We start from the raw sequence: 21,617 nt of genomic DNA, 5'->3' as shown, positions 1-21,617 counted from the left end.
TTGCTCTCTGGCCAGCAGGCTAAAACCCTGACAGCGTAGCTTAGGTGGGCTTCAGTTCTGAGTGCTTGAGCAGGAACCTCTGCCTAACACCAACCCACACGTGGAATGTGAGATCTATTCCTGTAGTTGTTGGAAAGAATAGCTGGCCTCTTAAAAAGCCAAAAGGCACATAAACTTCTTGGGGCTCCGCCTCAAGGACACACATTCTGTCTTTCCTTCTGGAAGTGCTTACATCCATCAGGGCTGCGTTAATGTAGTTGCTGCTCTCCCCATCGATGGTGATGAGAAAGGGCAGGCAGCGGTCCGGAGGCAGGATGTCCATGCAGCGGTTTTTCTCGTGGTTCCGGGGTAGGAGCGCGATGCTGCAGTCCTCTACTCGCAGGGTGGGAGTCACCATGTTGAGAGTCTGTAGGATGAATGGGAGGGGCGGGACATGCGGCTCCAGTCAGCTCACCCCAGGTGGCCGATTTCATGCTTGACGGTATGAATACACGGATGAAATCACTGCATTGTACCCCATAAACATGTGCAGTTATAATGTGCCAATTGAGAAAATGAGACACAATTGAGAAACTCCTGAGGAAGTGTGGGTTGATAAAATGTTCTAGGAAGGCTGTATGGGTAAACTAATTTCTTTAAAAAGACGAATGAGGTAAAGGACGGCTTGGTCTCACTCTCAGCAGCCTACACCCCCCACACCTTGAATTCTACCAGCTCCATCTCTCTTTCCTCCTTGGGTTTTGTCTCCATACAATGCCCATCAGCCATAGGAGGCAGAGGCGAGGGACCTTGTACATCCATAGCATACAGCATCATCAACTCTAACTAGAGCAGGGCAACTGAAAATCTGGGAGGCAAGAAATTGGGAGAGAGTTGGCCTCAAGTTAGGTACAGGTAGATAAAACCTGGATTTGACTTTTACCTGAATAAAGACCTAGGTACATGGAGCATCCTGAAAGATCATTGACTTTTACCCGAATAAAGACACCAGGTACATGGAGCATCCTGAAAGACCATTCCCATAGATGGATTGCACCCATGCTTAGTTACACTATAAACCAGTTGGTGGCTACTTGAAATGCAAATGGCTCTGCTAGACTAATGACTTGAAGCCAAGTAATTCTAGCCCTGAGGGTGTTCAGCCTGGTGCTGCTACAGAAATTTAGAGAGCAGAGCCCAGGAGCACAGTTAAACATGCTATCAGACAGCACCGCAGGAAAGTCCCAGCCCCCAGCGCCACTAGTCCTGGAGTGGAGAAGAGAGTCTCCCTAAAGAGGACAGCCTCCCAGCCCCTCCCACTTGGATCCCCACTTACCCGGAATTCCTCTTTAATTTGGCTTGAGTTTGTCTGTGGGTCCAATTTGTTCATGTCGTAATACAGAGACCTGATTTGGGAAGCAGGGATGGAGGTGTCTCCACAGAGACAGGCTTCCAGGATCGCATCATGGATAAACACGTACTGCTCCTGAAGAAGTAGATGAACGAAGTCAGTGATGAAGAACTCAGGGTGAACCCAGAGAGCCAGAGAAGGAAGGGGGTAGTGTGTTGTCAGCCCTATTTCCTCAAGATGTCAGGGCAATGCAGCCATGGCAGAGGAACAAGCATCATAAAGGCCCTGGGGATAGGAGGCGAGGTTGTCTCATGTCCTAACCCGAATAAATACACCAGGTACATGGAGCATCCTGAAAGACCATTCCCATAGATGGATTCCGACAGGTGGCATACCACTTGATCAAGAATAGGAGGAAGCAGACTAGCTTCATGAAGAACATTACACAGACTGATCACAGCACGTGGGACAGTGGCTGAAACACCTCTCTAATTCTGATACCTCAGATTCGGAACTCAGTATCTCAGATGAGGACTGAGCATAATTCGGCTGATGATGGGAGAATTTCCTAGTCAAGTTCACGATATGAAAAACGGTCCAGGGAAACTTGACTTCGCTCTGAAGACAGTTATGACTATTAGGAATGACGTATTCTGAACCATTAATTAATGATGCTGATAATTCTAATAAGTCCAGAACACGGCTCTTTTACATGGGTATAGTCTACAGTTAAAAGATGAGTTCTCTAAAACATGGGGTGCAGCTCTGTGACGGAGCACTTGCCTCCCATGTGCAAGCCCCTGGATTTGGTCCCCCATATCAATACACAAATGGAACAATTATTCCTCTAATTGTGACTTGGCAGAGACTTTCCCTAGAATTACTTGTCACCCTCTTTATTATTGATCTTCAGTTGTATGAAATGTCAAAGGCTTTCTTCTATCATTAATTTCTATAAATAACATTTTAGAAAAGAAAGGTAAAGTAAGAAGATGTGTGTTTTAACTCTGGATCAATTGCTAAAGCATGTTCAATATAAAGCGTTGATTACCATTAGATTTTAAAATGCCCCTAGTCTAAAGAAAAGAGAAACAGGGGCTGGAGAGATGGCTCAGACGTTAAGAGCATTGCCTGCTCTTCCAAAGGTCCTGAGTTCAATTCCCAGCAACCACATGGTGGTTCACAACCATCTGTAATGGGGTCTGGTGCCCTCTTCTGGCCTGCAAGCATACACACAGACAGAATATTGTATAATAAATAAATAAATATTTAAAAAAAAAAGAGAAACAGAAAACAGCATCCTTGCCTTCTAGAATTCCCACACTTATTAAAAATTGCCAGGGGGTTTATAAATGTTCCTGTATAACCTAAATATAAAGAACACCCATTTGTTTTTCATTCTGATCAATCCTCCATGGGCCCTAGGTCCTGGGTCCTTGGTCCAGGGTGTAAGTTTTAGAAATGTTAATTCTTAATAGATCTTGTATTTCAACGTTAAGAGTTTCTAATTGGTACAGAGTACTCCTACAAGTTTGGCAAAGTCCCCTGATGCCAGGTGACAGAGAAGAGCTATTTAGGGCTAGCAGGCTGGTCGTCTTCTAATGTCTGAAGGAGAATAAATCCCTGAAACTTCCTGGCAGATGCCTTGCTATTCTCAGGAGCTGCCCTGCTCTGCTGCTCAGCTAGTTTACAGGACAGACTGAACAGGAACAGTGTTGGGACCTTGGATGCTTAATGTAGAGGCTCTTCTGAGTCCCTTGGCAGGGATGGCTGTGCGAATTTAGGTTGATGGCTACAGATCCCAGTACCTGGAAAACTCCTGGCACCAGAATCTGCAACTTGAAAAGTCCTTTTATGTTTGTGTTTGAAAGAATGGACAAAAGAAGGATGAAGGAAGGGAGGAGGCAGGGGAGGGAGGAGGCAAGGGGAAGAAGGGAGGAGGCAGGGGGAGAAAGGGAGGAGGCAGGGGGAGAAAGGGAGGAGGCAGGGGGAGAAAGGGAGGAGGCAGGGGGAGGAAGGGAGGAGGCAGGGGGAGGAAGGGAGGAGGCAGGGGGAGAAAGGGAGGAGGCAGGGGAGGGAGGGAGGAGGCAAGGAAGGGAAAGAGGAAGCAGGAGGATGAAGGGAGGAGGCAGGGGAGGGAGGAGGAGGCAGGGGGAGAAAGGGAAGGAGGCAGGGGGAGGAAGGGAGGAGGCAGGGGGAGGGAGGAGGCAGAGGAGGGAGGAAGAGGCAGGGAGTGTGGGCAGCATGAGGGAATCAGGAGTTGGCAGGTACAGCACTTTTCTGCTAGGGTATGGCAGAAACAGCTGGCAGGCTTCTTTTGCCCAAGGAGGTGGGTATACAGGACAGTGGGGACTAAGCCATGGGCTAAGTGCAGCTGCAGTACCTCCGTCTGCACCATGTTGACTCTCCTGGACCGCAGCTCTCTGACACAGTTGTAGATGTCCACCACTCCTTCCCTTTCTGCCATGTCCAACATGATGTCGATGACTATGAAGCAGCCCGTCCTCCCTGCACCAGCGCTGCACGGGAAGAAGCGGCTTTCAGCAGAGGAAAAGGACCATCATGACGCTCCTACTTCCTAAAATCGTTAGCCACTAGAAGGTCTGCGGCTTAGGCATTAGGCACATTTAAAACGTCGCGCACCTATCAACTTGATCAGCTAGAAGTAGGACATTTTCCTCATCCTCTCTGCGAAACCCCCGCACCCATAACTGTTTCATGGCTCGTCCACGAGCAGGCGCTGGGAGCTCTCCTTACCTGCAGTGTACCACCAACGGGCCTGCATTAGGTGGACTCTTGGATTTGACCTGCCGGACAAATCCAAGCAGACCAGTGGCGTGGTAGGGGACCCCGTGATCCGGCCAACCCGTGAAGTGAAACTGTCTGATCTCTCGGATTTCATGAATGCCTCTCTGTAGTCCACAGGCCAGGCACAACGGGAGGAGAACACAGAGAAAGTGATGATAAGCAAGTGAAGGAGGGCACAAATCACCCCCAGGCAAGTCTAAGGCAGAAACAACAGAACCCTGGGGGAGAAGGCCATTTGTTACACCCAATTTGGAAGGCTTATGACATTGAGCTGTTTTTAGGTGTGGAAGGGGAGGTGATGTTTGGGGTCACGCTAATTTACACACGCCACTCCTGGAGATGAATGGGTCTTTTTGGTTCCCCAAATGTCCTTTCTTACAAAGCAGACTGCGTTAAAAAGCTTTTCACTAGCAGCTACTGGGATGTCAAGACCCCTGTCCTGGCTCCAAGTACTCACACAGAGCACACACACGAACACTCACACACACCGCCAGGGTTTAGAAAATGTTTGCTGACAGGATACATAAGAATCCCTTTTCAAACAGACAGAGCAGCATGTCTGTTTTCATCTGTGGCACAGATAGGTTTCTCTTTTTTATTAGAAGCAAATGTGTGGCTCATTCAAACACCAGCAACTCTGTGACTATGAATCCTTCAAGTGTCAAGGTGCCAGAGTTCCAGAACTATGCTGGTGCCTTGTCCTGTCTCAAGGGGCATTTCCTCTGTGGAAGCAGGCGTGTCAGAAAACACGAGGGTCAAGAAGTGCTTTGACTGGATTCCTCTGCCTGGTCAGAGGGTAGAAGACAGGGCACTGCCTGAACCTGAACTGACTAAAGGGGCGCAGGAAGGGAAGAGATGCCATGCTTATTTTGGCTTTCATTTGCTCTTTTTATTTTCATTTTTTTTTTTTTTATGTGTAGGAGTGCTTTGTATCTGAGTGCACTGCATGCATGCCTGGTGCTCACAGAGGTCACAGGGCACAGGCTCTCCTGGAAGTGGAGCTAAGGACCGTTGTAAATAACCATGCATAGGCACACATACACGGAGGCCAGACAAGAACATTGGGTATTTCCTCTGTTGTTCACTCTCCACCTTTCTTTTTAGACATAGGGTTTCTCACTGACCCTGAGCCTCAATGGTCCAGTTTCGTTAGATGGCCAGTGAGCTCAAGGGTCTGCCTGACTCTGTTGTCTCAATGATGAGGCTACAAACCCACAATTTGCTATGGATGATGGGGGATTTGAACTCGGGCTATCTTGCTTGCACAGCAAGACCCCATACCCAAAGAGCCATCTCCTAGTCCCAAAGTCTGCTTGGAGAACAGAAATTACCATTAATACCAAGACTAAAAGTAAATCTTGAACCCACTGGCTTTACTATTTCCCTACATGTGGACTTTGCTTTTATTACATCTTACAGATGAACAGGCCTTACCAGATTCTCTACTAATAATTCACAAATGTTTAGTTATGTAGGCTGGGAAAGGGTGGGAGACATGAGTCCATAATTTAAAATAAGACTCATTTGGTATATAAAATATTTAAAATAAGACTCATTTGGTATATAAAATATTTAAAATAAGACTCATTTGGTATTTGCTATCAATATGTTACTGTATCTTTCATATAATGATACACCCAATGCCAAAAGCTCTATTGTCTGTGAAAATCCTATTGTTTACTGGAGTCTGAACAGCAAAGAAGCAAGCACACAGCAACTCACAGTGCAAATGACCTAAACTGGTTTCAGGATCCCAGAATAATGGCACTAGATAGTTAAAAGCCAAATTTCCTCACCACCAAAAAACAATAGCATTGGCCAGCTCCAATGACCCCAATTAGGAGACAGTCAAACCACCGTCCCCCTTCCAACCTTTAGAGAGCTCGCTGCCCTGGAATTATGTACAAAGATTTGGCCAGTGGTGATCCTAACCAGGACAGCTTTGGCACTAAATGCTTATGTCCTCCAAGGGATGGGGGATGGGATCTTCCTACGCTCAATGGTACTCCCAGTGTGACATCCTTTATGAGATGGGCTCCCAACTCAGGGCTTCATGACTCGTGTTCACAGAAAGGCACATGCTAGTTTCAAGGGTCCAGAAAATCTGTTCCCACAACCAAGTCCCACTTCCTAATCTGCTAATGGCTGTCAGGATTGGCAAAGGAAATTGCTTCTGATACAGCGTCCCTTCTCGTACACGAACAACCGAATCTCCTGGGGAAACATGCAGGTGCAATCAGCAGTCATAGCCTAAGTATTTCCCAGCTGGAGGTCAATTACATTATTTCTTTAGTTTTCATTGGAAATGCATTAATGGCGTATAAAAGAGTGTAAATCATTTAAGGTTTCCATTCAGACCGCTGTGCCTATCCCAAAGTAGGTTTATGTCTGTGGAGTGACGGGCTGAATCATGAAGTGTGTGTCCGTCTTTAAGATGAGGTATCTCATTCCTCCTGCTTTCTCAGGGTCTCAGGGTATCTCGTAGGCAGAGAGGATATGGTTGTCACTTCTAGCTTCTATTCTGCCGAAGCAGACAAGGTCTGGGTCCATGGGGGCCTCAGAGTTGCCCTTCCTACATGATGGATATCGTGTGCTATCTAGAATGATTAGAGATGTGAAAAGAAAAGGGGACCGTCAGATTTAAATGTGTTCACAGAGGAAGGAACAATTGATCTGGGTCTTGAATCATAAACAGGAGTTTGTCAAATGCGCTGGTTCATTTAGGTGCCTGTTTGACAGGATTAAGGGTTATACAGACACCTCGAAAAAACAGTATTTCTTGATATGTTTGCAAGGGTGTTTCCAACTGAGTTTGACAGTTGAACCAATGGAATGGATACAGAAAATCGGCCGTTATCCAGAATGAGCAGCCACCATCCCTTTACCGAAGGCTTGGTCAGAACAACATGACAGAGGAAGGGGAAATTATTCTCACGTTCATACACACACTCCTTCCCCTCTCCCTCCTAACCTCCCTCCCTCTTCCTCCCTCTCCTCCATCTCAGAACTGGGTCACATTTTTCTTGTCATTTGGCATCAGAACTCCAGGTTCTCTGGCCTCTGTGCCCTTGGCCTTAAACTAATCCCACCACCGCGCCAGCCTTTTGAGTTCATCTACTCCGGGCTACTGCTGTTTGGTTGCTTTGTAGTAGAGCCCAAATCTATTTTTCACCTTTAGGTCTCTTGCTCTCAAAACAAATCTGCAGGAACCTAAAGCCCAAGTCTAACTGCTTTCCTTTCTTTTGCTTTGGATGAGAAAGTTCCAAAGTCCAAGAAGTATTCTGCAGGAGTTAAACCATAGGGTTTTCTTAACAGCTCCAAGAGCCCAGTCTGAAAATCATTAACACTATGTTTTGATTCTTCCAATGCTTTTGCAAGCTCCTCCCCCTTCCCCTCCCTGCACTGTTGCCTCAGGACTGAAATAACAGCCTGTCTGAGGAACTTCGTGCAGCTGGGAAGTTAGCGGAGACAACAAAAGGTTAAAAACAGAGCAAAGAAACAAACCAACCCTCCCTTTAGCAACCAGGATGCATTTTTCAGCTTGTTAGAGGGCCGCTGCTGACTATTGCTCAAAGAACTTCGCGTTTAAGCAGTGGCTTAAGAAAAAAAATGCCGAGGGTCTTTTATTGCTGTTTTGATGCAGTTATTCATGAGTGCTCTTGCCAAGAGCCTTACAAAAATCCTGCAAGTGCTTTTCTTGCACAGCCTTGCTAGAGAAGGAAAAATATTGACATCAAAGTGTGAGCTTTAGAACTCGAAGAATTGAGTCAGCCAGAACTTCACATTCTTTGAAGTCTCCGAGCCTCCCAGTTGCTTATTTTTTTTTTAAAGTACGGGTATTGGAAAGAGAAGCTAGGTAGTAGGAGAAACAGATAAAAATAAACTGAAGCCTTCTCAGCTTCGTGAGACTGTCAGACATTTGAATTTGCAAACTAGGGGCGACAGTTCCAGTCATCAGAGTGAATTAGACAATAAGCAGATCGTGCGGTTTCCTTATTTCCCAGAGATGCCCTGGTTATTCTAAAACATGCATTTAGATTCAGCGACAACACAGGATCAGGAGGAGGGCCAGGAGCCAAGTGGCCACCAGTCTGGCCTGACCCAGCCCTCTAAGCGGTCTCCTACCAAGTTATGAGCGAGAGCAGAACAAATTCACGACTGTTTGACAAGCCCAGAGCAGCCGCTGTGCACGGCTGAGTCCTGGAGAACAGGCTCTGCACAGGAGAGCCTGTGGGCCTCTAGGGAGCAGAATGTCTGTCAGCTACATCACCTCCACCTTCCCCACAGCGTACCTGTGGCACTTCTCTGGACGGACTGCCGTTGGCTTCACCTCCGGCCCCTCCCTATGTCAGCAGAAAGAGGGGGGAATAAGGAGATTCCCTGTTATGGCCTACAGCGCTTCCCAGAGAAGCAGCCCTATCCATGCGTGTGGGATGAAGTGGGGTAGAACCGATGCGCAGCATTTGCCCTGGCCTGAGTCGGGAAGTGAAGACGGAGGAAGGGACTGGTTCATGCAAGACTGCCGTGAACGATGGAGCCCATGTGGCCTTCCAGGGAGCTCCCTGCTGCTCAGAGAACCCTTGAGTCTCTTTTCAACTTTGGGCCTGAGAAAGCCTGAAGGAGGTGAGGTATTCGAGGAGCAGTTAGGACCTCTACCTCGGCACTTAGGCTAAGGCAGTCCTGGGAAACCCAAGTGGACATTCAACACACGATAGACTCACCAATCTGGAAGGGCATTTATCTCAATTCACAAGACTTTGATTTATGAATCAAGAAAGAGAAAAGGGCAGACAAGGCTCAGCCGGGTTGAAGTGAAAATAGCGTGGTCGACGTTATCTTTGTGTTTAGTTGCAAAGTACAGACTGCTGTGAAATGGGAATGGTTGACGCTACGGATGGAGCCGAGCCCTTAGAGAATCAGAGGGCAAGGTGCGGTCCTGAGAAACTACCGGAGCCTACCGGCGTCCGGGGCTCAGCTCGCTCCGGCTTGCCCACTTACCTTTTCCACAGCAAATGTTCTTATCACATATTCTGCCAGCAGCTCTGTATCTATTAGAGTCACTTTAATGTCTTTGTAGATCTCAGTGTCGTCTGGCCAGTATCTGCAGCATTTTACCTAAAAGAAACCCGAAGGAAATGATGGGTTTAGGTTTTTATTTAGTTCCTGTAATGAAAGGGGTCACACTATGATTTACAGGATAAATCTGTATGCATGAGCTGGCTGCATACCCCAAAGCAAGTTTGTTTGTGACTGTTTTTTAGCATCACCTACTCCCCTCACTCCTGGGTTCCCAAAGAAAGGAAATAGAAGTCACGGGAAGACTGAAATTTAGGGACATGGTCTAGAGTTAACAAAACGTAGTTATTATCCTGTTATAGTAAAGCATTCACTTCCCATCTTCTCAGGAAACAGCCTGGAAAAAAAGGGGAAGTTTGCATATTTTACTCTCTTTGAAAGTTCAGTTACATAAAGGGACTAAGGGTTTTCTGGGGAGGACTGAAGGAAAATCGGATTCAATACTAAAGATAAAACGACTTTACCTGGAGAGGAAAGTAGCTTTGTAATGCATTCTCCCAAGACTGACAGTTCTTGTCACTGTGGTTTACAGTCACAAAGGACTGTCTCTCTTTCTAAAGCTAGTTCAGACTAGGACACCAAGTAGGGGGTTTCATTGTGATAACTTCACACATGCCTTTATACTTTGTTCATCTGTATCCCACCTCCATATTCCTTGCCCATCTGGGGGCTGGCTCTCTATTCTCCCCCCCCCCGCATTAGTACCCATTCTTCTTTCTTTCTTATGACATGTATTCCATCCAGTGCCCTCTCTACTGCCTACTTCCTTTAGGATCTTGGTGTGGGAGAATTGTCTGTATTCTGTCAATCATGTATTTTAATAAAATGCTGATTGGCCAGGCAGGAAGTAAGGGGGGGGGATCAACCAGACAGGAAGTAGAGGTGGGGTGATGAGAACAGGAGAATGCTGGAAAGAAGGAAGCCCATTCCCCCTATTCCAGCCCAGACCACCGAAGAAGCAACATGTGAGCTGCCCCTCTGAGAAAGGTACTGAGCCACATGGCTAACATAGATAAGAATAATGGGTTAATATAAGCTACAAGAGCTAATAAGTAGCCTGAGCTAATGGACCAATCAGTTTCATAACTTATGGAGATCTCTGTGTGATTTTCTTTGGGGCTTGCCGGCTGTGGGGTACCAGGTGGGACATTAACCCCAACAACCCAGCCCCCTCATGTTACAGGATCTCCTCCTCCTCATGGTTCCTTTCTTGTTTCATAACCCTCACCCCCATACACCTCCACACACGAATATATACATACAGATACATGATTACAAATCTAAGTCCCACATGTATGAGAAAACACGGAATTTGTCTTTCTGAGTTCGGCTCGCTTCACTTAACACGCCAATCTCCAGTTGTATCCATTTCCTCGCAAATGTGACGATTTCATTTTTCTATGTGGCTGCATGAAATTCCATCATGTCTTTGGAACACCTCCCACACGTAATTTCTGCCCCTTATATTACCTCTGCCACAATCTCAATTTGCTACAGGGATCATCTGGTGCAGGTGTCCTACCTGGGCAAGATCCCGAGGCCACCTCGCAAGTGGAGCCCCACACACTGATGTGTGCAAACTCGCTGCTTTCCAGCCCTGTTCCGGAAAGTTACTAGACAGTCTCTCATCTGGGGTGTAAGTGGATTTGAAAACTGGCCACAACTTGCGTTTTCAGTTCAATCTACGACTGTCAGTTTGATTTTCTATTTCATGTTCAAGGACATACATTTACCTTAAATTTCCTCAAATAAGGATTTCCTCTGTGATCCACAACCATCCCTTCTGATTAGAATGTCCTCTCTCACTCATTTCTTTCTAGGCCATACTCCCCAATCTTCAATGCACGTGTTAGATGCACCCCAAGTTTTTCTCCATACATTTAAACTCTCTTTGATTCCCAAGGAGCGTATTTGGTAGCAAGGATGAGATCTTTCATACAAAACTTGGCACCTGGTTATCACTGGCCAGCAGGAAAGGGGCTATTTTGCTTATGTCTTTGCTCCCGTAGCACCTGGAGGTCACATCTTATACACAAAAAATATACAGTAGCTACACGGGGCTATATTTCATGGACATAGAATCAGCATGAGGAGGAAAATGCCAGGCATTTCAGAATGACAAACATCTGTGTCATGCTAACGTTTGTAGTGTAGCTTGTGGCTGGCTAGGAGTCTAGCTGCCTTTAAACTTTGAAACTTTCTGTAAGATAATCCTTACTAAACTTAGGTGATATATACATCAGAGATTGAGGCAAGGGAAGCACAGGGCAAAGATGGGTTTGATCTCATACTGTTTCCAATCCCTTTCGCGGACCTCCCTGAACAGCCTTTGTCTGGAAAAAGCTATCTGTGACATTATTAAAGGTAGTATCTACAATTATATCTCACAAATATCTATCATGAGTAGCCAAGCAAACTCTATAATACCCAAGATTAAAAGAGACCGAATTTCTTCCTTTAGATGCAAAGCCAGTCTGATCAGACAGTGTGCATGTAGAGTTATCTGACCTGAGGGTGACCATACTTCATTTATAGAATGTCCATAGCAGGAGCGCCTGTACAGCACACACTCAGCTCTCCTCTCTGCTGAAGGCCTTGCTTTAATGTTTCTGTGACTTCGATGATGCAAGCAGAAGGTAGTGGATAAAAACTACAAATACAGTATGAACGTATGTTTTTAAAATGGAGGAACTCAATTCAATACAACTAAAAAGTCTTCCCTCCAGAAAGTGCAATAGAACAAGAACATTCACGCACATGCACGCGCGCGCGCGCACACACACACGGTGCATCTGCACCCTGCACTGTACCAGGGATCTTTTACCTTATCTGGTGTATCATAGTTGACAAACTTCAGGTGCAATAGGTGTGAGACAGTTTGTTGCATGGTTGCCTGTCCATCTATTATTGACCCCTTTCCTTCCCAACCTGGGCATTTTTAACAAATATGAACCCAGGGCCTTCAGTGCCCTGGGGTCAAGGAGCTAAAACCTGCCAGCCTGGACTGAGGGTCCAGAGTTTCCCTTCTGGATAGCTCCCATGTGCCAGTTCAGACTGCATCTGAGATCTGACCTAGCTCTACTGCAGTTTTCCAGAGCTCTGCATCTCTGCAAGACGGGATGCAGCAGGATACTCTCATGTGGAGGTGGGAGGGAGGGACCGCTAGGCTAGATCATGTTCAGCTTATGTGGGGTAGCTCCAAATTAAGGGCTCCCATTGCAGCCACACTGTAGGCAAACAGGCACAGCTGCTCTCTCAGCAGAGACAGAAGTGGCGTCCTTGCATATGCATGGTCAGGAGCTGGCACAGAGACAGTAGTGGAGTCCTTGCATACGCATGGTCAGGAGCTAGCGCAGAGCCATTAGAATGCTCCAATCCAGACACAGTCAAGAAAACAGAAGCGCGAAGGTGCTTCCTTCTTCAAAGAGTCCAGGGCAGCTAATATCTTGCACACCAGTACTTGTCGGGGCAAGTCGAGAAAAGGCAGAGGGACCATTTTGAATCTGTTTCCCCCAACTCATCTCCCAAGGTATCTTGAAATGGTTTGCCACATCTGTTTCAGCCTACTAAAGCATCCTTCTAAATTGAATTCCTCTAAGTATCTTTTTAACTGCTTGGACCTGTGCCAAGTTACTTATTTTATTTTTTTTTTGCTTAAAGAAAAAGGGATAGGAAGGAAAGCATGTTTCATTAGAGATAAAGACTATGTGTAGAAAAAAAAAAGATTTTGTGTGTCTGCAGCCACCCCCTGGCTGACTTTCCTTACAGAGATGTTGAAGCCAATGCTTTGAAAACACCTGCTGGAGTCCTGGCCCCACACAACTGGATGATACTCCATCTGATTCTGTGCCAGGCCAGCTGTCTCCTGCAGCCTGAAGGTACTTGCTCAGCATCTAGCAGAGTCTCTGCCTCCCACACATCTTCATCATGTATGGCAACAGTCTCCAGCCTGGGAAGGAGCTACTTCCAGGATTCTCTGATTACTGATGCCCTATGCCGGTTCCACCAGGCCATTAATCAAGCAACAAGCACTGTGCCTCACTGGCTGCTCATGACCACGCTCAGGGCTGCAGGAGAGATGTAGTCCCTGCACCCAAGGAGTGGTCAACTTTGGCTTTAAAATTCACTAATCCTAGCACTCGGAGGCAGAGGCAGGCGGATCTCTGTGAGTTCGAGGCCAGCCTGGTCTACAGAGTGAGTTCTAGAACAATCAGAGATACATAGAGAAAACCTGTCTCGAAAAACCAAAAAGAAAAAAATTCACAAACTTAAAATACAGAAAGCAGTATAATGTGAGGATCTTGAACTTCCTGGTAGTTTTAAAGGAGGGTAATTTGTATCATAATCCCATACTTATTAAGGTCACAACATCACTGGGGCTAGAGCCATAGCTTCCAAGTCTAGGAGTACATCATTTTGACCTCGAATAGAACCTCACATGGCTGCAGGAAGAGTCTAAACTACAGCACATATCAGAACTCCTTGCAGTGATTCTCAAGAAATTCTGAGGGTCTGCAGAATTGGCATTTCTAAAAAGTTCCTTGGCCTGTAGACCATACCGACCAGAAAGAATTTCTGCAACTCAATCAGACTGTAGAGCCTGGCTGATGTGAGTTGGAAGAAGGCCTTGCAACTTGCTTATGCAACCTCAGGTTCTCTGCTGTCAAAAAGGGATGGTGACAGTGCTTGTCCCAGAATGTCCTAAGATGAAGTTAGAGGTTTTCAAATCTGCTTGCACATCTGGATCAGCTAGGAGTGTATGAAGAAACCCTAACGCCCAGGTCACATTCCAGCTATTTCTCAATTTCTGTGTCTGGACAGAAGCAGTCAAATTTCCCGAAGCTACCTGGATGCTCCCAAGTGCAGATCGGTCTGGAAATCACCAGATACAATGGGATAAAAACATTTGCCAAGTGTCCAGTTGCTTACAAGAGCTCAAAAAAGATAATCCTTATTCTTCAGCAATAAGTCTCCAATTTGGACCCTAGGTGACAATGGGAGTTGGCAGAGTCTGGAAAGTGAAACTGGATGTTTAGACAGAGAAGGGGAGATGTCTTGAGCAGCGAAAACTGTGTGGCTTGTGATGGTGGAAGGGAAATGGAGGCGAGCATCCACGCTGCTTTCATTCCTTACTGCAAACTGTGCTCCCCAGAGGAGAGAGCCTGGCATCCAGTCTCCTACTGGATGGTTTGGATGGAATCAGGAAACAGTGGCTGTGGTCTGGAGAAGCAAATTCAAGCAAACAGCTGGAGTTACAAAGATAGTTCGCTAATCCTCATTTGTAAGGCCACTGCAGCTCTCATACATAGAGCCGTCACTGGGTTTAGATGAGATGTTATCATAGCTGTATCCTCACATGAATGCTTGGGGACAAAACTGAGTTGTAAGGGCCCAGGCTTCTCTCTCTGATTCTGGAAGGCAGGGCCAGGTCAGGCAATGAACTCCTTGGGTAGAACAGACCCTGAATCCAGCTGTAGGCATGTGTGGGAGGGTAGACCTCAAGGAGCACATGGCTTTCTTTGGTCTTGTTAGACTTTAGCTGCCCTGTCTAGGGAGACTCCTAAGAAGAGGTGTGGCTGGAGGGGTGGAGCAGGAGTACATTCTGAAGATGTCATTTCATTGACTTTTTCCCTGGATCTCAAGTGGCTAATTTCTTCTCATGCCTCCAAGGAGGTTTTTCATGAATAATATAAGATCTCTCTTCCCTCTCTCTCTTTCCCTTTCTTTTTTGAGGCAAGGTCATTGCGGTAGTTGTGATAGTCTGAATATGATTGGCCCCCATAATCTCAAGAGAGTGGCACTATTAGGAGGTATGGTCTTGTTGGAGGAAGTGTGTCAGTGTGGGGGCGGGCTTTGAGGTCTCTTTTGCTCTAGCTCCTCTCAGTTGACTTCCAGTTCCCTATAAGATGCAGAACTCTCTCAGCTCCTCTCCAGTTCCATCTCTACCGTGTCACCACGCTCCCCACCATGATGACAATGGACTAAACCTCTGAACTGTAAGCCACCACCTCAATTCAATGTTTTTCTTTATAAGAGCTGCTGTGGACATCATGTCTCTTCAGAGCAACAGACACCCTAACTACATTATACATTATAGTCCATACGTTAATGTATAATATATAGTCATACATTATAGTCCAAGTTGTGTTAGGGCTTGCCATGTTGTTTAGGTTGGCCTCACATCATGACCTTTTTTTAACCTCTTGCTTCTGAGTGCTGAGAGTATAGGCAGGAGTCACTAGGGCCCAGCTAAGATCATTACTATATACATGTACATGTAAGTGTCATTTGGTCACCACTTTCCCTAAAACATTTTACATACACTAATAAGGGTTGTGTACAAGGGACCTGGCTGGCTTCTCTCTCTTTGACCTGATTCACTGGGTGACTCCTTCAGGCAAAACTCTTGAAGAGTTCAGGAATGGATGGAAAATCAAGTGTTCCTGGAGGACTGTATAGTTTTGGTTTGGGGGAAGAGCTTCATAACATAAAGATGCTTCATTTTTGTCCCTCTAGGTTACTGTCTATAGCCTGTGTGGTCCAGCTCCCTGCTTCTGGTTTTCTGTCTGTCTCTTCCCTTCTACTTCATCCAGTTGACTATGGATCCAGAAAGCAGCATCAATTGACTTCAGCAGTTTCTCAAGAGGCATACTCCTTCAGCCAGCTTTGTTCTGCACCTGTTCAAGAAAGAGGGCCCTGGTACTTAGAAATTCCCCACACCCAAGTTCTGGCCAAGGAGGGAGCTCACCATCACCAAGTGCGGTAAAAGCATGTCACACACTCAGATGGTGACACCTTAAAGAAGCATCTTAGATACCTTTTGAGCAATAGCAGCACTATTCGCATATAGACTCAGGCCTCAAAGTATATCAGTGAAGCATTTCCAAGAGGGGTATGTGGTAAATCTCTTGAGGAAAAAAAAGTGGACCTTTTTCTGCATTGTCTTCACCTTAATAAAGTCATATTTTAGATTTGTAACCTCGTGTGAGTCATAGCCTCACCCTGGCTCTTTCTACATGTGCTTGTAGATAGTAGATCATGGGGTGGTGGAAATATACATGCTAAAATGGAATTAGGAAAAAGTTGCTGTAGTCAGGAGAGGCAATTCAAAGCAAACAGCTGGAGTTACAAGGCTAGTCCGCTAACCCTCATTTGTAAGGTCACTGCAGCTCCCATACATAGAGCTGGTTCGGGTGAGACGTTCTCGTAGCTGTATCCTCACATGGAGGCTTGGGGAGGACAATGAGTTGCAAGGGCCCAGACTGTCTCTGTGCTCCTACTTAATTATAGGAAGAAGGTGGGATGCCCCTTTACACTGATTCTGCAGTTAAGATTACTATCCATATTTTACGAATATCTCACTTGAAACTGATTGACAGGTAGATGCAAAAGGCTTGAGGGAATCAGCATTTCAAGTGGCATTGTGGTGGCAATGTGGCAAGAGTCAATGTCTTAGCCTCGGACATACAGTTTCTGGCTTGCCCTGTGTATCATTGGGTAGTGAAAGTCAGCTGCAAGCAAAACCCTGTCTAGGTCTTTCTGGGATACGGAGGAATGAGCTATGATTGTAACATTTATGAAAAGGCATTCACAGTCAGCAAAACTAACTTGAGGCAGATCACGAGGCAAGTGCAGTAATCAAAAGTACATTCCAGCCGGGCGGTGGTGGCGCACGCCTTTAATCCCAGCACTTGGGAGGCAGAGGCAGGCGGATCTCTGAGTTCGAGGCCAGCCTGGTCTACAAGAGCTAGTTCCGGGACAGGGACCAAAGCTACAGAGAAACCCTGTCTCAAAAAACCAAAAAAAAAAAAAAAAAAAAAAAAAAAAGTACATTCCTTGGGGTGGCACCATCCATGTGAAAAACCAAGTTTCATTCACTAGCTGTGATGTTGGGCAAGGCATCGAACCTCTTAGAAGTTCCATTTTTCTATCTGTAGGCGAGTAACACAAATGTTGCTATGAACACTGTTTTTGTAAGGGACAGAGAACAGAATTAGTGCAATTGAAAGTTTGTTAAAAATTTCGGAACAAAACTGTAATGGGAGGTTCGGAAGAACGGGTGTCAATTCTAAAGGAAGGACTCTGGAGCTTCCCAAGGTTGACAACATTTTTAGTGCATCCAACCAGAAAGGGTGCTGCTTCCATGTGTGGATGAAGAGGGAAAGGCGAGGGAGGTGGAGGACGTTGGTAGAAGACATCTCCAGGAAGTCCGTGACGTTTCAAATCTTTGTTCGATGGGGCCTGTAAGGGTGGGATTCTTTTGACAGCTGATGCCTAGCTGCTTCTGACGGCCTTGGGGTAAGAAGTGTGTATTTGAGAAGGGCGAGATCCAGGAATGCATTGCTGCAGTCCCGGCATTTTAAAGGTTCCTAATTCCTCTGCATGCATATGATCAGTGGCCCATCCTGAGGCATGCAATAGCTGAGCCAAAGCTCATAGGTATAGATCCAGTGTCTAGTTGTGAAGGAGGGACTCTTATGGCTCTTTGAAGGCCCTCTGCAGATGGAATCCCAACCAAATCATTATTCTGGCCCTTCTTGCGCTTCTTTACAGAAACATCCAGTAAACAGTCCACTGAAATCCTGGGATTCAACTTGTCTGTTTCCTATACTCGTGACTAATGTAACCAGAAGATTTCCGTAACCCAGCAATGCCCCAAGATGCTCAAATAGCATCACTCCCCGTGCCTCCATGACAAGTCTGTAATCCAGGGAAGGAAAGGACTTATGCAACCATCCTGTCAGGCGGAAGGGAGCTGAGTGGATTATATAGCAATGACATGCCTGGAGATTCGGTTTCAGAGAAATGGGGCAGTAGCTTATGCCATCAGCTGTGGTCCCTGCCGGGTCTTACACACAGGGCTGATACTGCCAGAGAAAAGTTCTAAGGTAATGGCATTCTCCTTGCCTGCAGCCTTCTGAATTACTGCCTTATTTCGTCTATAAATAGGGAAACTGGAGGTACTACTGTCTTGCCACTTTGTTCTAGAAAAACCATCAAACTGTTCACCGGATAATCCTGTGAACTACCCTCTTGGCTTGCTCATGTATTTACTTGGCCAGATAAGCCTAAGCCTTAGGAGGAAAGCAGGGCAAGGGCTTAGAGGACTGCATAAGCAGAGACGGGAAAGGGACCCTGCCGTGGACTGCGCAGGGCAAGGGCTTAGAGGACTACATAAACAGAGATGGAGAGAAGAGGTGGGAACGGAACCCTGCCGTGGACTGCGCAGGGCAAGGGCTTAGAGGACTACATAAGCAGAGATGAAGAGCAGAGTAGGGAAAAGAACCCAGCCGTGGACTGAGCACACCACTCACTACCTGTCCGCACACTGTTTAAGGATGGGCACTGCCGAAGCATTCAACCTGGTGCTCATGTGAGCAGGAGGTGCAGGCCGCTGTGGCTCAGAGACTTCCCATATCGTGTACAATGATGGGGACATTGTGAGAAGTCATTGGGTGATTTTCTCATTGTGTGTCTACATGAACTTAGACAGCAGAGGCTGCTGCACACCTGTGTTACACCCTCACCTGACCTATTGCTCAAGGTCATAGGCCTGGCAGTGTCCTTGGCAGCTGGAACACAATGAGAATCATTTGTGCATACGAACATATCTAAACACAGAAAACGAAAGGGTAAGATACCAGACTAAGGTCTGCAGAGATGGTTCGGTCAGTAAAGTGCAGACATCAAAACCTGAGTCCGGATTTCAAGCGCCCACATAAAAGTGGCGTAGAAGGCATGTGTGACTGACTGCTGGGGTTGAGGATTGTTGCACAGAGAAAGGAAAATCTCTAGAGCTCATTGGCCGGCCAGGTTAGCCAAATCAACACGCTTTAGTTCAGAGGAAGATCCTGTCTCAAAAATAAGAGGGAGAGCAACCAAGGAAGATGCCTGACATTGACCTCCTGCCATACACATGGACACATACATGCAGCAAACACACACAATACTTATAAATGTCATCTATGTGGTCTGAATTGTCACTATTCCTGGTTTGTAACTACTCACATGTATGGCAGGGAGAAGGCCCAACAGGAGATATGGACAGAAGCTCTGAGTGGTTTAGCTTCCTAACACTGACAAGGCAGAAATACAGAAGTTTTGAAGTGAAGACACAAGATTGATCCTTACAGGAAATTCATTAATGCTCCATTCAATTTGGACTGTGGCTTGCATGCCTGCCTGTCCATGCACGTGCATGTCTGTGTGTGTTCATTTATGTGCATGTATGTATGTGTGTGCATATGAACGTATTGATCGGGAACTTTTTATCATGCCCTGGGAATTTACAAGTTGTGAAAGTGTGTGTGAGTGTAAATAGATTATTTGAGCATATATTTATTTGAAAGAATTATTTCAGAATAACGTTTATAAAAAGAATTATTTCAGAATAACGTTTATAAAATGTTAGGATTAGCATTCCAGATAATAAACATATTACAAAACCTTATGATTTGAGGTTATACAATGTAGTGCCTAGTACTTGATTTAAAACACTTGAAAAGGCTTTGGTTAGATCAAGGATAGTTTGGTGGTTTTCTCTTTGCTTTGTATAAGAGTGTGTGTTTACTTTTCTCTCACAGTTCTCAAAACTACCCAACTTTATAGCCGATCCAGAGTGTCCTTGTCAAATAAAGTTTTATAATTGTATCAGTTTCTTCATTCCCTTTTCACTACCGTTTGCCTTCGAGGTACACACATTTGCTATTCCAATTGGGCTAATGGGACACGAGGTGACAATTCTCCAAGGACTGTACATTTTAGGTTAAAAAGCAAAATATACCCTTATTTTTGTGTACCGGGAAGAGACTTCTTCCTGATGTCCATTGTCTCCGTGGTGTGTGTGTGTGTGTGTGTGTGTGTGCGTGCGTGCACGTGTGGTGTCTCCTCATTAAATGGTCAGAAGTTCTCCGAAGGCTCAGCATTCTCTCTTGCACCCTGTTCCTCCTGCACTCTGGAAGCCACTGTGGTTCTACGGGACCTCTGAAGAAAGAAAGGGATGTGCTGTTCTGGGTGCTATCATCACAAGCAACCTTGAGAACCTGTGACAGGGACATCTCCCAATGTAAGAGTTTATATTACCAGATCAAATCACTTTTAAAAGGTTTACACACCTGCGACTGACCATCCTCTATGGTCGCACCAACGAAAACACAGCTCCATCATGGACGGGGCTTGTCTCACGGGGACAATAGTCACACTGCATCCTTCCATGCCAGGACTCCCACATAATTCCTATGCAAAGCATGGGAGAAGCAGGGGTGACTGGCTCTCCCCTCATCATGTCTTTGAAAAACTGACCTGTTTTCTCTTAAGAGTTCAGACCCCAGACTTTTCCTCCTGCTGCTGGTACTAGGAGAGACCTAGTGAGTGCTGTGGGGTCCCGTGGATAAATACACGGGATGTTTGTTCTTCAAGGGGATTTTCTTAGTCTGAATACACACAACGAATGCAAAGAAATCTTAATATAAGGATGGTATTTTAGAATTGGTCATTTTCTTTTCACTTCAAGGACATGAAACTTTATCTCCGAGATGAATACCTGTTAGTTCCCTCTTTGTCTTCACGTGTTTTTGACTTTGGACCCACAATCATACCCTACTTGATATAGTTTGGATATAAAACACTCCCCACAGGCTCACGTATATAAGCACTTGATCCCCAGCTGGCAGCTGTGTTTGGGGAATCCTGGGAGGAGGGTCTTCACTGGAGGAAGGAGGCCTCTAGAGGGCAGGGGTTGAGGTTTCTAGCCGGGCCCTACTTCTTGCCTCATGTCTGTCTCCATGTTCCCATCTGTCCAGATACGTGTGAGCACGTCACGCTCTGCCAATACGGCGGAGAGCTGCTGCAGCCACCAGGCCTCATCTACCATGATGGTTGTCCCCTCTAGTGTTGATCATCTTTGCATAGGCATCCCCCCACACTGTCTGGCTTCTTGCCCCCTAGATGTGTGTTCTTTCCTGTCTGCCTGCTATCTTCCCTTTCCATATTAGCATTTTGAGCTCCTGGTATTCTTCCAGTAAATTCCCCTTTGACTTCAATTAGCCAGAACTGATCTCTGCTGCACACGGGCTAACGACACTTGATGGGCCTCCCTCTGGACGTGGGGGAAAGTGGTCCAGTGACATATCCTGTCAACTTCTTGGCTGGTTTTCTGGTTTTAAGTGGCTTTCTTTGCATCCTCTCCCACGTGTCCCTTGTTCATGGTCCTTCCTCATGCAAACCCTTGGGGACCCTTGACAGGAAGCTACTGGAACTCCATTCTAGAGGAGTGCATTCAGCTCTCCATGGCAACACCTCAGCTCTCCATGGACACTGGGCGTATCTGCAGCATCCCTGCTACATGCCGTGGTTGTCTGCATTCCCAGACTCCCTTTCAGATATGTACTGTCCCATGCTCTGT

The 21,617-nt window shown here is 46.2% G+C and overlaps 1 protein-coding gene across 3 annotated transcripts in view; it reads right to left on the bottom strand.

Moving 5' to 3' along the window:
• Ptprm (protein tyrosine phosphatase receptor type M) overlaps positions 1-21,617 on the bottom strand; it is a 698,790-nt gene that overhangs the window by 24,119 nt on the left and 653,054 nt on the right. For 2 of the 3 annotated variants that reach the window (XM_057758862.1, XM_057758863.1), the window contains 5 exons: positions 9,137-9,253; positions 4,088-4,242; positions 3,714-3,849; positions 1,316-1,465; positions 233-406 (listed from right to left, as the gene is read on the bottom strand). In XM_057758862.1, coding sequence (XP_057614845.1) covers positions 233-406; positions 1,316-1,465; positions 3,714-3,849; positions 4,088-4,242; positions 9,137-9,253 — 732 coding nt within the window. Of the gene's footprint in view, positions 1-232; positions 407-1,315; positions 1,466-3,713; positions 3,850-4,087; positions 4,243-8,430; positions 8,482-9,136; positions 9,254-21,617 lie in introns of all 3 variants that reach the window. The other variant, XM_057758864.1, reaches the window with a different exon arrangement.

This window comes from Chionomys nivalis, chromosome 26, assembly GCF_950005125.1.
Source record: "Chionomys nivalis chromosome 26, mChiNiv1.1, whole genome shotgun sequence".
In the NCBI taxonomy this organism is placed as follows: domain Eukaryota; kingdom Metazoa; phylum Chordata; class Mammalia; order Rodentia; family Cricetidae; genus Chionomys; species Chionomys nivalis.
This window is presented reverse-complemented; position numbering and strand designations above follow the sequence as displayed.